At 39.2% G+C, this 16,033-nt stretch overlaps 2 protein-coding genes across 2 annotated transcripts; one reads left to right on the top strand and one right to left on the bottom strand.

The window, feature by feature from the left end:
* Nucleotides 1-2,827: 2,827 nt before the first annotated feature.
* Nucleotides 2,828-6,530, bottom strand: LOC121420648 (lysozyme-like). Its single transcript, XM_041615312.1, has 3 exons — nucleotides 6,455-6,530; nucleotides 3,653-3,829; nucleotides 2,828-3,060 (listed from the first exon to the last, which is right to left on the bottom strand). The coding sequence occupies exons 1-3, from the start codon at nucleotides 6,528-6,530 to the stop codon at nucleotides 2,828-2,830; spliced, it is 486 nt and encodes a 161-aa protein (XP_041471246.1).
* Nucleotides 6,531-7,231: 701 nt separating this feature from the next.
* Nucleotides 7,232-15,372, top strand: LOC121420647 (lysozyme 2-like). Its single transcript, XM_041615311.1, has 3 exons — nucleotides 7,232-7,259; nucleotides 11,377-11,496; nucleotides 15,179-15,372. Exons 1-3 carry the CDS (start codon nucleotides 7,232-7,234, stop codon nucleotides 15,370-15,372), a joined length of 342 nt encoding a protein of 113 aa, XP_041471245.1.
* The last annotated feature ends 661 nt before the right edge of the window (nucleotides 15,373-16,033 follow it).

Below are 16,033 nucleotides of genomic sequence, written 5' to 3'. Positions count from 1 at the left end.
CTCAAAGTTTGTGTGAAAAAAGGTGCATTTTCCATAGAACTTCTGCCAAAAAGCAATGCGTAAGGGAAAGATTAGCCACAAAACACGAATAGATGAGTTAATCAAATGGGATGAATCATGAAAATCAGTGAAATATAGTTTCTCCTGTACTCATTACTGAATACCCCGACTTGATACAATTAATTTTTCCCCTCTCCATCAACTTTTAAGAAAAAAGGTGCATATTTTCATTCCATATATATAAAAATATTATGTGTTATATCGACGGACGCCCGTGCGTACGAGCAGGAGGAAGTCAAATGTCTCGTATTTTTCATAATGTGTTTGAATTATACAATATTTCACTTTTAACAGTTTTTGACAGTAAGGACGCTACACTCACCAAAAAAGTGAGTCATGTGACTCATTTTTGCGCAATTTTCATGAGTCAAGTGTCAAAATTGACTCCTCAGTATCAACAAACGAGTCAGCATTGGCTCACTGATACGTCACCAGTGCGTCAATAATGTTCTGACTCATTTGCACGTTCACCGCCTGAGTCACGTCGCAAAAAAGTGAGTAAAGATCGGCTTTTGATGCAGGGGGGGGGGGGTATCATCCCATGGCAGGGCATATTATACTCACGATACTCTTCGTGGATTTATCATCATGTTGGTTGTCTTGAACCAGACGTCTTTGGCCTCTTCATAAGCGGATTCATTCCCATCGAGCTTCAGGGGAAGTTTGCGACCAGTCGCCGTCTCAAAGCAACCGCCCACCAGTGCGGCAACGGAGTACAGCTCGAAATATATGTCCATATCTTCTATAGCTGAAAGACACTTGGTGAGGACTGTGGATCTAGACCTTGGAATGCACCAAAGTGCAACTTTTACCTGTTGCTCGTCAGCCATGATTGCAAAGACAAAGCTCTCCCAGTAAATTTGTACCAGTAAATACTGTGCGGGGGAATAAATTAATGTTCTGTGACTGCAATCCCGTTTTTCACAATATTGTCATGCTGTATCATACCGATCACAATGATCAGACAAGTTGATAAAATGATAATAGTTGTACCATTGTCCATGCATGACCCTGCACGGTTCCCGTGTCGTGTTTACCTAGCGACTGTATACAGGAAACGACACAACGACCACAATTTGATTAAAGGGGAAGTTCACCCTGACAAAAGTTTATGTAAATATAGCCGACAAAATAATGAAAACAGATATTGCCGAAGGTTTGAGGAAAATCAATCAAGGATTAAAGAAGCTTTTAGGATTGTAATTATTTGATTTGTGACTTCATATCATGCGAGCACCTTTCCTATATAATGTTTAAAAAAATTCAGTAAATTTAAAATGGTTTTTACTGTAGGCCTATCTTTAGTATAGCAATAAACAAATCGTTTCACATCCGTTTCTTAAAAGAAAGCAAAAATAGGTCATCCTGAACCTTTCAAAAAAAAGTTATGTATTTTATATTTTTTTATGGTGTAGCTGCTTGTTAATGACGTCACAAATCCAAAACTTAAAATTCTAATTACTTTCTTAATCTTTAATGGAATTTCCTTAAACCTTCACCAATATGTTTATTTTTTTTCTTCTACTTTTACAACAAACTTTCCTTCAGGGTGAACTTCCCCTTAAGTGCCTACCATTTATTATCGGAACATCATGATTTAATTGACACGGCGCTGCAAAAGAGGGAGATTAATATTATTGTTCACATTATCGTCAACCGCCACAAGCTGGCGCTATAACACTACACACAGAGTTATCAATATCTATTGATAACTCTGACTACACATAGAGGAGTCGTTAGCCAAACGTGTTTAGGGTATATTTTTTCCCCGGGGCTTTTTTCCTCCTCGTTTCTAAAACGTGTTCAGGTTCTTAACTGCACTGGATATAATGACCACTAAACTTGTTTAGTGGTCATTCCGGCGACAACTTGTTTAGTGGCCAAAAATGTGTTAATGAAGCTCGCAATAGGGAGTTATTTTACACACAGAGAAAAACATCGTTCAGGGAGTGTTTGGAAATAATTTTGCCACGCGTGTGTACAGTAATACATTATGACCCCACCCCCCGGCCCAGGGTGTAAATACTGGCGTACATAATCCATACCTTAATGGCGTAATGAGCCAAATGAATGAGGGGTTCCTACATATCATTTGGCAAAAGAGCTACCTGGGCTTCGTCTTACAAAGAGTTACGATCCAATCAATCTAAACTGCATGGAAATCCATCCATTCCCGACTGGAAATTTGCTCAATCGTCTTAGTAAACAAAAATAATAACACTTGAAAATTTGAATCTGAAATTTGCAATTGATTGCAAATATTTCTTGCACCCCCCCCCCCCAGGTCATAGTAAATCTCTATTGCAAAATCGATAATTTTGTAGAAATTTGAATTTCTTTCTGCAATTAGATGCCACCCACCTATATAAAGACTCAACAATGCTCCCTTTTACCATGTTTACATGGTTTTTTTAAGTATAATCTTTCAAATGTGAAATAAGAGTTACATTTAAGGGTAAGTGAAAATATCAGCATTACCTTGATGTAAGCTTGTGTATATAGGCCTATAAAGTATGATCGATAATATAATAATTCGTGTTTTGTATTTTTTTTTTTTTTTTTGCTTTTTTTTTAGGCTTACGGAACATGAAAAACAATGTGGAAGCTTTATATTTTTCTAAGCAGAGGAAATTCCTCAGTTTATTTTCATCACTTTTGACGACCTATTACCGGCACATTCTTCTACGATCGCTCCATCCCTGAGATGTAGTGACTCGCCATAACAGTACTAAGCATGATAACCAATAAAAGAAGGTGATGATAGTGTTTAGAGTTCTGCATGGTTTAATTCAAGCCTATCCAAACATGACGCCACCTTATCCCAAAAGGCTTTGGTAGGCGCCAGGCGGGGTCCCTCAGGGCCGCCTTTGTGGACCTTAGAGTAGTACTCGCAGAGCCCTTTGCTATCGGAGTATCGTATCTTCTTCGGCTTGTGCTTGGCCATGTACGCCTGGAAGATCCTCTCGCTGCATTTCCTTTTTGAGGCGCATTCCTCGAAAGCTGTCGGTTTGAAATTTGAAAGATATATAAGAAACGTCTGTTAACATTATTTGTTTTCCTTTGCTTGTTCTTGAAAATAAAAACTTGAATTGTATATTGGACCTAATTTCAGCAAAGTGGATGGATATTTAAAAAAGAATGTTCAAACTTCGACCAAGCATAGAAGCTCACACAATGTTTCTTGATCATCTCCTGCCTATTAAATTTTTCTATTTAAAAACAACATTATTTTTCACGTTATGTTTGCAATCCAATCCAAGTTCTGGGGCCCGTTTCATAACGTCACAACTGCAGAAACTTTGCCAAACGGGGAAGCATTTAATGAAAGGATTTGTCGGATGATTCATCTGACAAGTCCAATTATCCGACAGTTGTCATAGTAACAGTCTTCTCGGCCAATCAGAATCAAGGAAGATTGTCCGATCTGACAACTTGTCAGACAGAAATGTTAATGAAACGCTTCCCTGGTTTCTACAAAAGTGACAACGTCACACTAGTTTTTAAGTATTTTTAAAACTGGCAACCGGTACTCGGGTGTTCAACCTTGAAATAATAGATTCTTTCTCTGGCAACATCGGCATTATCAACTTACATTTGCCAATGGTTTTGTTCAGCCCCAGAGCCTCTTCCCATTGGATATAAAAGATACCTAGCGGGCCACATGGGAGATAGGTGTACTCCTCGTGGCATGACGGATAGGGCGGTTTACAACCCGACTCGGCTTCACAGATACATCGGATACAGTTGGCTGGAACCGGTTGGTATTTACCTGTTGTTGGGAATAAACATATTAAGATCACTTATATCGCGTTAAAAGAATATGACATTTGCAAACATCACAGAAAAATAAAACCAACATTTTTTTATAAACATCTAAGGATCACAGCTAAGCAACTTTCGTGTTAACTACGACCGTTGCCCATGGTAACACACTCTTAGGTTGGGTCTACAAGGCCTAGGTTCCGTTAGCGATTGATCTGATGCTTGGTTTCTACAGTTGATTGTACATTGTAGCCAATGGAATCAATTGTAGAAAAAAATTTCTACGATCATTGCTAAGCTTTGTGTTACGGGCCACAGGGAGCGTTACATGAAAGGACTTGTCGGACGTTTATCCGTCAGTTACCGTGGTAACCGTGCTTCTCATCCAATCAGAATCAAGGAAAGATGTCAGATCTGACAACTTGTCGGACAAACTTTTTGATAAAACGCTCCCCTGGAGCACTGGCGGATCCAGTGGGAGGGGTGGAGCCGGTGCCCTTTTGAGAAGCAAAATTAAAATTTGTATTGTAAAAATACCATTAAAGCAGAAATGTTCCCCCTTCTTTTGTCATGTTTGTTTTTTTCGGCTACGAAATATCCTTAATATTTGGTTAAAAACGTTTTTCTTTTTTGCTTGTCAATTTTTCTTCCAAAATATGTGCCCCCCCCCCCCCCGGCCACCCCTTTGGAAAATTCTGGATCCACTCCTGCCCTGGAGCTACTTTCGACCAACCAGATGCATGGATCATTGAACATAAAATGATCTTTCAAAGATGTGAACTTGTTAGACTTGTTACCGAGAATCAAAGATTTCGCGACTGGACCCGATCAGCAATTAGACCCTACAACGAGACCTTCAACTGGTATGGGTTTTAATCAGAATTTTGTCCCGCTGGCTTTCATCCCCAAATTGAGAAAAAAACAAAACAAAACAAAACCTTGGGATCATCACTCCGAAAGGCGCATTTTGGTCCTTTTTTATCATTATAGGATGGGGGTCGGGTGTATATACGGATAGTTTATCTTTATGAAGCCTTCTTTTTTCGTCCTTGGATTACACTAAAAATATGAATTCAATACTTGTAATCATCTTCAATTTTGTTCTATTTCCTAACAATAACATTTTGTACTAAAAATTGAGGAAACTTCGCTTGTATTTTTTCCAAATGACTTTTTAAAATTGATCGTCCGGACACACTATATTTCATGGCGTGGGTTCCACGGGGTGCGCACTTTCACTCCAATTTACGGAATGTATGCGCACCCCCTCCCTCCCCAAGAGAAGAAAAGTTGTTAGGTGTCCGGACAGTCGATTTTAAACAGCCATTTGGAAAAGTTCACAATTCAAATCTCTTTAATGTTTTAGTACAAAATGTTAGACAATATTATGTAGAACAAATATTGATGATGATTAGCACTAATCAATGATCAATGCACAGTTTTTGTTTAATCCGAAGACAAGAGGAAGGCTTCAATTTTGTTACGTGTCCGGACACCCCCCCCCCCCCCTTCTTCTTCTGTATCCTTCCTCCGCTGTATCGGAGATCCGCAGTTTGATACTGCATTAATGGTAGCGTTACATATTTTGACGTGAGAGTAAGGTAGATCGAGAGAGGTGAATCTTATGCAAGAAATTTAAGACAAGTAGGTTAAGGTCGTTTCTGGAGGAATCTGCTAATTCGACGTCAGGTAGAAACAGGACGGAAGCGGTAAATTGTTGAGGTTCTTGATCATTGAAATACACAGAAAAATACTGCAGTTCCTCGTCTTCTTTTATTAAGTGTAGAAGTGTTTTCCTGTGTGTGCTAAACGCTGGGCATTCTCCAACAAAATGTACAACGCTTTCCAGTTCGGAGTGGCAGAACTTGCAGGACGTTGTGGTACTTTGATTCAGAGAGAATAATCTTCTATTCGTTGGGTATGTACTGCAGGATAATTGAGCTCTGATGGATATAGCTTCCCTCAAGAGAGGGCTGGAGACTTGCTTTGGGTAATAATTCTTTTTATTACGTTGGGTCATGCCCGACCATAGACTTAGAGAAGATTTTTTAGCAACTGCAATTTCAAGGGCTGCATAGTGTTGTTTATAAATTTTTCCCATTGCTATCTTCTTCCATACTTTATATGGAATGCGCTCTCTAAGGATGTTAGTGAGACTTGGAAGCTCATAACTATTGAGAATTTTTATCCAGCGTCTTACCAATGGTGTATTGTTTGCTATACCATTCAATAGGATTCTTCTTTCAGTGCGCTCATCTGAAAGGCTTGCATATTGCCCAAGTAAGAGGAGAATTTCATAGTCGATTCGCTTATCCATTGGAAGGATATCTAGCAATAAATAAACAATTTCGTCAGCCGCACTCCTTGGCAAACCAAGCACTCTTTTAAAAAGAAAAGATTGAGCCTTGTTCAGACGGGACAGCATGTAGTTGGTAAGTTGGATAATCTGAATCCCATATAGCATTCTTGGTATGCAGAACATTTTCCAAAGATGAGTACATATTGGTGGCAGCAGGCGTAGAGTTCCTTGCTTTGTTCCAGTAAGCGAGAAGAAGGTGTTATATCCCTTTGATATGATGTCATGCACAGCCAGCCGAGATTCATTGGGCCATTAATGGCACTTAAACCTTACCTTTTGACGAAACCTTCCCAAGTGAAAATCCAAAGCAGGCAAAAATAACAATAACTAACAATGAAACTTTTCCCATTTCTACCACACGAGTCTTGCAACGTTCTAATTTATGAATTAGACTGTAGGCTAGATAGATCAAGTTGCAATCGGTAAACAAACACCATCGCTCGCGCGCTCGGACGTACGGGTACTATAGCTCCCTTTTTATCTTATCAATCTAGAGCGCGAGCGCATGCACGCGCACCATTGATTAGCATATTAATACGCGAGAGAGTGTCTATGTTTGTTTAGGAAAAATCAGTTTTCCTCACACATTCCCGCAGAAAGCCCAAAACATAGCTCTAAATAAAATGAAGAAATCGTTGAAAGGCTCTATCGACTGATTGATAGATCAAAATGATCAAATGATATCCAATGCCCCATTATAATGTTGATCTTTTGAGTCACATATGGATACAATCAGAGTCTAATTTGTTACCTCTTTTAAGTATTTCTTTGTTTACCTTTTTTTACGATAAATGATTATCGTCTAGCTAAGCTGGTGCGCGTTTATCGATTGCGTACGCACCGCTTACGCGCTTATAAAGATACTAAAGCCGCGAGCGCCTAACTAGTTCGACATTTGCCTTATTTTATCAACTTGCTTAAAAAATTAACGCTTGCGGAGTTTGGATTTGCAGCTGCTGTTCGTCTAGAATTTAGAAGTTCATCGAAAGATCTGTGGCAATCATGGCATCACAAATAAGGATCTTATTGTTAACCATTTTCATCGTTACGATGTGGAGCAGCAATACATCAGCATCGTGTAAGTTTGATGTTTATGGTTATGCTTTGCCCCGCCCCCGGGGACCTCGAGGCTCGACACGTCTTCAGACAGTGTTCGGGCTGCCGCAGTAAGGTTATGCTTTGCCCCGAGGACCTCGACACGTCTTCAGACGTGCTCGGGCTGCCGCAGTAAGGTTATGCTATGCTGTTAACTGTTAGATCTATCGTTTGGGTCTAGGCCTATAGGCCTATTATTATTAAAACGTTAGGCCTAAAAAAAGGCCTCTGAATCTGAATCTGTGAAGTTCCTGATCCTCAAGTGGATATTGATGACCAATGAGAACGTTAGCGATCGAGAGAGCTCAATATTTTTTTAGTACATTTTGGAGTTGAGTCCCACCACTTTGCAGTTGGCTGGAGGGACTAGAGTAATTATTCCTTTCACTATAGTATCCCACAGTTTATTTTTGAATGTCTCAGGGGTCTTGGAACAAATGACATCAGGGGGAAGAAGGTTCCAAGCCCGGATGGTTTTCGGGAAGAATGAATGACGGTAGGTGTCGGTGTTGCATCTGATGTTGGAGAGGGAGAGTCTATGGTGACCCTTTAGGGCCTTCCTTGGTTGAGTAATGTACTCAGGTCTGGGTATAGCGACTCGGTCATGGATAGACTTGTAGAGCAACGTCTGTCTGGATACAAACCGTCTGTGTTGAAGCGGCTGCCAATCCAATTCTCTCTTTAGGTCAGATACATGCACATCCATGCCATATTTGCCTGTGACAAACCTCGCTCCTCTATTTTGGCCTCGCCTAACTAAACTTAGGCCTACCGTAGAACCTTTCAATTATTAGTTTTGATCACTCCGCACTGACGAAGCCAAGGTAGACCTAATCCAACAACGGACTAACGAGTAGGCCTAGGCCTAAAGGCTAACGTTAGATCTAGGCCTAGATCTAGTCTAGATCGAGGGCTGATATTCGGATCGTATTCAATCTTGTGAAATTATTCTGCATGCTTCCCCTGGCCTAGGCTAGCTCCAAAACTTATTCAGAATCAGAGTTTGTAAAACTGATCCAGATTACAGAGTCTGTTTCATCTCAACAACTAATGAGTGACTTTCGGGACCATCTTCATTTCATGTCTGGACAAAGAAAAGAATCAAGTAGATCTAAAGAATGAAGGAAAGTATGGGAGAAAGATGACGGGGAGGATAGAACGAAGAGAGAAAATAAAGAAAAAAAAGAAGGAAAGAAAGGAAGGAAGGAAAAGAGAGAAAAAGAAAGTATGAACAGAAGAATGAAGGAAAGTATAGGAGAAAGATGAAGGGGAGGAAAGAAGGTAGAGAGAACATTAAGAAAAATTATATGAAGAAAAGAAACGAACGAAAAGAGAAAAAATAAGAGAAAGAATGAATAGAAGAATGAAGGAATGCAGGAAAGAAAAAGAAAGAAAACTAAGAAAATAGGGGATAAGGAAATCATAGAAACAATTAAAGAATGAATGAAAGTAGGAAAGAAAAAGAATTAAGGAAAGAAACTAAAAAAAATGTAGGAAAGTACAAGAGAAAGTCGAGGGAAAAAAACGAAAGAAAACAGAGAAAAACAGAAAGAAAGAAAGAAAACGATAAGAAGAAATAAGGGGAGAAAATAGGGGGGAATACAGAAAAGAAGAAAAGGAAGGAAGTAAATAAAGAAAAAAATCATGAATCCTCCATTTACACACATCCCAAACGTCGTCAGCACTGCCGCCGACCAAGTAGTATACCCATCCGAGGTACACCCAGAAGACCGTCAAATTTGGAGATGGGAAAATAATGGTGTGGGACTACATCAGGGGTCCGTTGCAGAAAGAGTTGCATTTAAACGCAAGTCAAAAAATCAATCGCAAGTCCCAATACGCGCTGTTGATTGGTTGAAAATCAAGTTGCGCATGATTTTTAGAGTTGCGTTTGATTGCAACTCTTCCTGCAACGGGGCCCAGATATGGTGGTGCAAGAAACATAGATGCAGAGTAGATGAGAACATTGACAGCATTATCAATATATTCTGACTTCCAGCTACATTCCAACCTACGAGAAAGGGCAGATTTTTCCTGCAGGACTGAGCTTCTTGTCGCACTTCTAGTTCCACCAACTGAAGAAATTTCTAAGGTTCAAGAAGATTATGTGGCCAGCACAGTATCCAGACATGAACATTATCAAGCATTTATGGAGCACAAAGAAGGAGGACTACATGAAAATCGAAGCCAAAACTGTTGGGGGGGGGGAGTGGATGGATCGCTTCTGAGGCCGCCTTCTATGCCATTCCCGAGAGCGTTTCATGAAAGGACTTGTCACACGTTTTATCCGACAAGTACTATTTTATCTGACATTTACTATGGTAACAATGCCTCTCAATCATAATCAAGGAAAGACAGAGGTTTCGATTATGGGGGGGGGGGGCGATCGCCCCACCAATGAAATTATTGGGGGGCATATCGTGGATGGAGGGGGGGGCAAACATATCATTTTACCCCCCCCCCAATAATTCCACATGTGCTAAAAATAAAAATAAGATTGTAATGTTACACAGAAATCAGCAAGCGAGATTGAGATACACAACTCGTTCTTCGTCTAAAATCGTGCTCAAAATGTCCACTTTTTAGATTGGACTATAAAAAAATTTCAGCTCGCACTTCGCGCTCGCATCATTTCTGTAACAAAAACCTATACTTTCTATGATTAAATAGGGGAATATGGTCCCGTTTTCAGTTCTAAACCTCAAAAGAACTCGATTTGCAACAATCTTTTGTTGGATATATATATCTTGTTCTTTATTAAAAACGTCCATTAAACTCAATTTTTTTTTTTGATCAAAATATCAAAATTTTCAGCTCGCGCTTCGCGCTCGCATTAATCTGTTGGTGAGATATATACATGTGTGTGTGTGTGTATATATATATATATACATACATATGTACACACATATATATAGGCATATGTGTGTGTGTGAGTTTGTTTGTTTTGTGTGATCGAGCGCCTTTGGAAATTTGATTCATGATTTTGCCCACCAATCTGAAAAATGGATCGACGCCCCTGAGGAAAGATGTCAGAGCTGACATCTTGTCGGACGAAAATGTTGATGAAATGCTCCCCTGATCCCTACACTACCGACCGAACGACTTCCTCCCAGACAATTGTTATCAAGGCCGAACATGCCAAAAGTAGTCACAGCATGATTAAATTCCCAGTGTTGCAGTCACTTTGATGTCGATATGATGTCAGAAACGAAGTTTGTTGATTCATTCTGAATGATTTGTAAATCGCGACAAGACTTTTGTCCAGCTGAAAATAGGCCTATATGACAAGTCACTGTTCTAAGAAGGTTAGACTAAACGTCATACCACTTCTACCAAAAAATTTGAATCAATAGAATTAATTTGAAACATAATTTTTAAAGATCGGCTGATTTTCAGTAAAGCTAGATAGTATTTACTTCATCAGAAGTACCTGCGGCCAGACTTAACGTCCATGACCTGGTGTGGTATTCTGAGATCCATTTTATCTCAGATAAAATAAAATATTTTATCTCTGTTAAAATCAGTGACATAAAATACCCTTAAAATCTTTCCGAATTGGTATTCTGAGAACAATTTATCTTTATTTTATCTCTGTAAGACACACCTATATTTTAATCAATGTCCAATTAGAAACGCGCTTGTATAGCTCTCTCATATCACTCAACCAATGGAAATCCGTTCCTCTAGGAGGTGTGGCGAAGGAGTGAGATTGCGTCAATTTTTTTGTATCCTCCACACACCCGTGAATGAGTGGAAATAACTTGATACAATTTGATGCCTTTTTTTCGGGGGGGGGGTTGCTGGGTGTTTTCAGGGGATGAAGCCCCGGACAATCCTGAATCCACCCCTGCTATACATTCGACTCTTATTATATCTACACATGCACATCTATATTATTCCGTACTAGACAACCCATATCCATCTGTTTGAAAGAGTTTTTAAACATTTTTTTTCTGCTTATATTCCACTAGCTCAGCATAAATAATTAACAAGTGACAAAACAATAAAGATCAACTCTTTCTTGTTTATAGGCCTTAGATAGATTCCCAATTAAAGATTCTAATGCATATCTAATTTGATATTTTTTCCCCTCTGAACAGTGTCTGATTACTGCCTACGGTGTATCTGTGAGAAGACACGGGGCTGTTCTTGTTCCGGGGATGGAGGATGTGGACCATTCAACATTGAAGAATCTTTCATGTCCCCTAGAGCTGCAATGAGTAAGTTCTATACATATTTTCAAGATGAACAAACCCATCCAATATATGCAAGAATATAAAATCAGCTCACCTGGGGCCCGTCACAGAAAGATTTCCAATCAATCGTAACTTTAAAAATCATGCGCAACTTGATTTTCAACCAATCAACAGCGCGCATTTGGGAATTGCGATTGTTTTTTGGCTTGCGTTTAAACGCAACACTTTCTGCAACAGGCCCCTGAGCCCCGTCTTACAAAGAGTTGCGATTGATCCAATCAACCACGAGTATGGATGGCCAGCAACGTCAACATCTGAAATGCAAATTTGTTCAAAATGTTTTCAGTATAATATATATATATTGTATTCATATACAGTGTACACTCATTGCTCTCTTGAAGATTCAGTGTGATTCTCTTTGCTCACTATGGAGATTGTGCAAATGTCCTATAGAAAAAAAATATGGTATGGATGGATATCAATACAGTTGTAGTCGATCGGATCAGTCACAACTCTTTGTAAGACAGGGCCATGGTGAGCAATTCCAGAAAAGACTTGTCGGATATTAAAATATCATATATCAAAATATCTGACAAGTCCCTTTTTTATCTGACACGGCACCAGAAAGTTGTCAGATCTGGGGCCCGTCTTACAAAGAGTTACAAAGAGTCCGATCAACACAAACTTCATGGAAATCTACCAAAGTCATAATATTATAATTGTACACACTGTTCTTTGTAAACAGACAGAAGCACATTGATTTTTGTAGAAAAAGAATTTGAAGTTATGAATATGTAGCATATATCTAGAATGTTTTTTCAACAAATACCGTATGCATTTTAGATGTTGGCTTTCCATAGTTGTGGTTGATCACATCAATCGCAGCTCATTGTAAGACGTTCCCTTACAACTTGTAGAATGAAAAATGCTGATGAAATGCAGCGTTGAGTCAGTGTCATATTTTGAAATCAGTATCAGTCTTTCACTTTCGAAGCTACACACTTCTGCACTGTCCACCACTGAACTAGAAATACGTATTTCTAGTTCAGTGCTGTCAACGCAGTTTTGGCAACTACGCCATCTACGGCAAAGGCATGATGAAGTTTGAAAGCCTTGGAATTGTGACGAGTGAAATCTTAATACTAAAACAGAGAATTTTATCATTTGTAAGTTGTGATTCTGTGATTTTGTCTTGCCTTCTTAGCAAGGCGAGAGTGTTGGCCCCGTTTTCCGGCGGCGGGAGCTTCGCGGCGACGTCGTCAACTTTGGAGTTTTAAGCAAGGTCTTTGAAGTGCCATCATTACTTAATAGAAAGTAGGCCCTATATTGTCCTACACGTATTTCACGATACTTGGGCGCAAGGATTTCATGCAGTACTGTTCATCTTGTATGAGTTTCAGGTCACATGAACAAGGACAAAGTTCATAAAGGTGAATGAACTTGCCAATATTTTGGGTCAGGCGCGCCGGAACACTTTCAGTTTTGGGGGGGCAAAATCCCGAAGGGGGCACAATATTTTTGACAGTGTGAGATACCGAAGCGATCGAGCGGGAGAGGCTGTGGGACCCCCCCCCCCCCCACGGTAAGGACTTTGTGTAAAAATGGAGTATAAAAGTTGCATTTCTAAGAGCATTCAAAAATAAATTTCTTCAAATTAAACAGTCTTGGAGTTCTTTTTGCTCCTTCTGTTTCCTCCCTTCTGACCCAGACTGGTGTTTCTTCATGATCAGGGTCGCAGTTCCAGCAAATTCCGAGCCTTATTGCAAACGAAATTGTTTCAAACCAATGTAATATAGGCCTTTTAAAGATGACAAACATGACCGTACGCAGCCGGGGCCGCCGATCGAGAGGGCAAAATTCACAAAATTCACCAAAAGTGTGCACGAAATCCTTCAATTTTATTCTAGAAAATTTTCAAGCTCCCCATCACAAACCCCCTCGCTCTTAAGTTTCTTCGAAAATTTAGGTCTTGCAGCCCCACCCACTCCCGGATTGTTTTTTTATTTTTGCAAACGCCCATGAATAACAAAAGCTGGGATGAACCAGAGATCATAGCTGCCATCTCGATCTGATTAGTAACAGGTATTGGGAAGAAGTTTTGAAATCTAAAATACATAAGTGCTATGTCATATGAGCTGAAATAGTATCAGACAAAACGCCTTCCAATCATGCCAATGAAAAGGAATAGAGGAAAATACGGGGCTGTGAAAATATCTTAAGATTTTTTTTTATAGTAGAGCAGTACTGTAACGCTTATTTTTTTCTTTTATATTCTTTATTTACATTTTTATTCATATCTCGGATGAAATGAGTCCGGTCAAGAAAACACTTTCACAAATGATTTTATTTTTTTCATGTCTAAACATTATCTCAAGTTGCTTTCGAGTGGGATTCACCATTTTCACAAATTATAAATTATAATCCTCTACACATGATTATTCTGCGTGTAATTTTCAAATAACATGTCTATATTGAGTTGAAATGACCTTGGTATTTTCTTTAGGGCACTGACTTGTTAGCACTGTATTAACTCAATTTATATTAAGTTGAAAATGAAATAATTGAAACAGGTTTCTCGAGATGTTATGGTTTCTGGGCTTGACAGCTACGACATAGATTCCATACGTTGTTCACGCGCGTTTGTGATATCGGGTCCGGTCTGCTGGGCGACCGCGCGTTTGTTAGACGACACAGCCAGCATCATAGAGTTATAAACCTAATCATTGGTGGACCACTATCAATTTGCCATTCGCTTTTAGTCTGAAATGTATTCATTAAAAGGTTAAACGTTATCACACTGTAATAAGATGGAAAAGGGGCTTATCAAAGGTATGTTTCACAGAGGTACTGTTCGTCGGAAGACGCGAGGCTTTACTATGATAATGTTGACGGGGCAAAATTTTTTCATTTTTGACAATGGAAATGACAATTTTCAGGCAGAAAAGTGCCTTCGTTTGCTTTTGTCCTTAAATAATTTATAATTTTTCTACTTTCAGGGGGGCACATTGGGGGGGCAAAATCTCGTTTTGCCCCCCAAAAATTTTATTTGGGGGGCAAGTGCCCCCCTGCCCCCCCCCCCCCCCGCTTCCGGCGCCCTTGTTTGGGGTATCGAAATTGAAATCATCACCAAAGTGATTTTTTTAATGTAATTATTGCTTTGGAGATATATTGATCTAATTTCATGAAACTTACAGGACGTAACATACATTTAAGGATGATGAAGTATCAATGCTTGTTTTGCACGAGTTTTAGTTTGCATAATTAATATCATTGAAATCTTAATCAAGGTTAAGATTTGTAATGTTATCATAGCGTCTAATGTAAAGGGTTGTATTGCATGAAAAACAAACAAGTATTGGTGATTGTTTTGCACGAGTTTCGGGTCATATAATTATGATCAAATGTCTTGTAGGGTCAATGAACTTTGAACACTTTGTATCAAAGCTGATATCTTAACCAAGGTTGTCTTTTATATCATATTCCATTTTAAGTTCTTCGCCCTTTTCTTCACTAAAACCACGACCTCTTCTTTGTATTGCTTTTTTCTGCATTAGTCCTGGAGTGGGGGCAGGGGCTCCCCACCTGTCCCCCCAAAAAAAAAAATCACAAAATTTCCAAATCTGGTGTTTGAAAGCTAAAACACTAAACATCACTCTTCGAGCTCAAATTGAATAAATCTCCTTTCCCGTTACGTCGCTCTTCATAGGTTACGGTGAATGCAAGGCCGATGTCGTGTGCAGTCGCAATGCCTTCCAGGACTTCGTGGATCAATTCGAACTGCGAGAGAGTTCTCGGGGCATCCCGAAGTGCGAGCTGGCGTCTCGGATCCAAAGAGGAGGCGCCGTGGGTTCCAGCTCCGGGCAGCAGACTCCTTCTGGCTCTTGGTCCAATCCTGCATGATCAACGAATAGACCTAGTCCTACCAAAAATAGTCCTTTTCGTCTTTTAAAATGATTTTCGATTAAGCATGTTACAGTTAAGATGTAAGGAATACAAATTTTAAATACCCTTCATATTCTGTGATGCTTCCATTTCGCCAGTTTTAAAAGTTAACAGTTTAATATAATCTAATGACAAGTTTTTTAAATTTCATATTTTCGATTTGTTAATAGATCATACTGAATGATCTGAAGTTGTTTGTAATTTTTTTTGTTATGCATCCGCAGTGTCTAGTGACTATAAAATTAGGAATTATTGAGATTAGAATTTAGGTCATGCAAATGATACATTTATATGAGGTTTCTTTAGTTTCCATTTTCATGAGATGCCCAATTTTTCTCCAGAATATAATAGAAGTGGTAACAAACCTAACGGTAGTATGATGAACATTTATATCCCAAAATGACTTGCTCCATAACTCTCATTACGTATCATTTTCATTAAAGGGCTTAAATTTTCTTTCGGTGGTATTACATTCGCATTTGATGATTTTTTGTAACGTTTTTTTTTCAAGTTACATTTAACTATTGAAGCAGCGTTGGATATGTTAGATCGGCGTTGCCTTTTGTTTAGGATAACATGCCCCCCCCCAAAAAAAAAAAAAATTACATCATGTTTTGTT

The sequence above is a fragment of the Lytechinus variegatus genome, chromosome 8 (assembly GCF_018143015.1).
Source record: "Lytechinus variegatus isolate NC3 chromosome 8, Lvar_3.0, whole genome shotgun sequence".
Classification (NCBI taxonomy): Eukaryota; Metazoa; Echinodermata; class Echinoidea; order Temnopleuroida; family Toxopneustidae; genus Lytechinus; species Lytechinus variegatus.
Note: the sequence above shows the minus strand (reverse complement) of the source record. Positions and strands in the feature narration are given on the sequence as shown.

Bases quoted from the DNA above. Each gene is read 5' to 3' on its own strand.
- LOC121420648 (XM_041615312.1), bottom strand. From the start codon at position 6,530: ATGGGAAAAGTTTCATTGTTAGTTATTGTTATTTTTGCCTGCTTTGGA. The intron at 3,830-6,454 runs GTAAGGTTTAAG...TCCCAACAACAG, and splicing joins TGGGAAGGTTTCGTCAAAAG to GTAAATACCAACCGGTTCCA. The intron at 3,061-3,652 runs GTAAGTTGATAA...TCAAACCGACAG, and splicing joins GAACAAAACCATTGGCAAAT to CTTTCGAGGAATGCGCCTCA.
- LOC121420647 (XM_041615311.1), top strand. From the start codon at position 7,232: ATGTGGAGCAGCAATACATCAGCATCGT. The intron at 7,260-11,376 runs GTAAGTTTGATG...CCCTCTGAACAG, and splicing joins CAGCAATACATCAGCATCGT to TGTCTGATTACTGCCTACGG. The intron at 11,497-15,178 runs GTAAGTTCTATA...CGCTCTTCATAG, and splicing joins GTCCCCTAGAGCTGCAATGA to GTTACGGTGAATGCAAGGCC.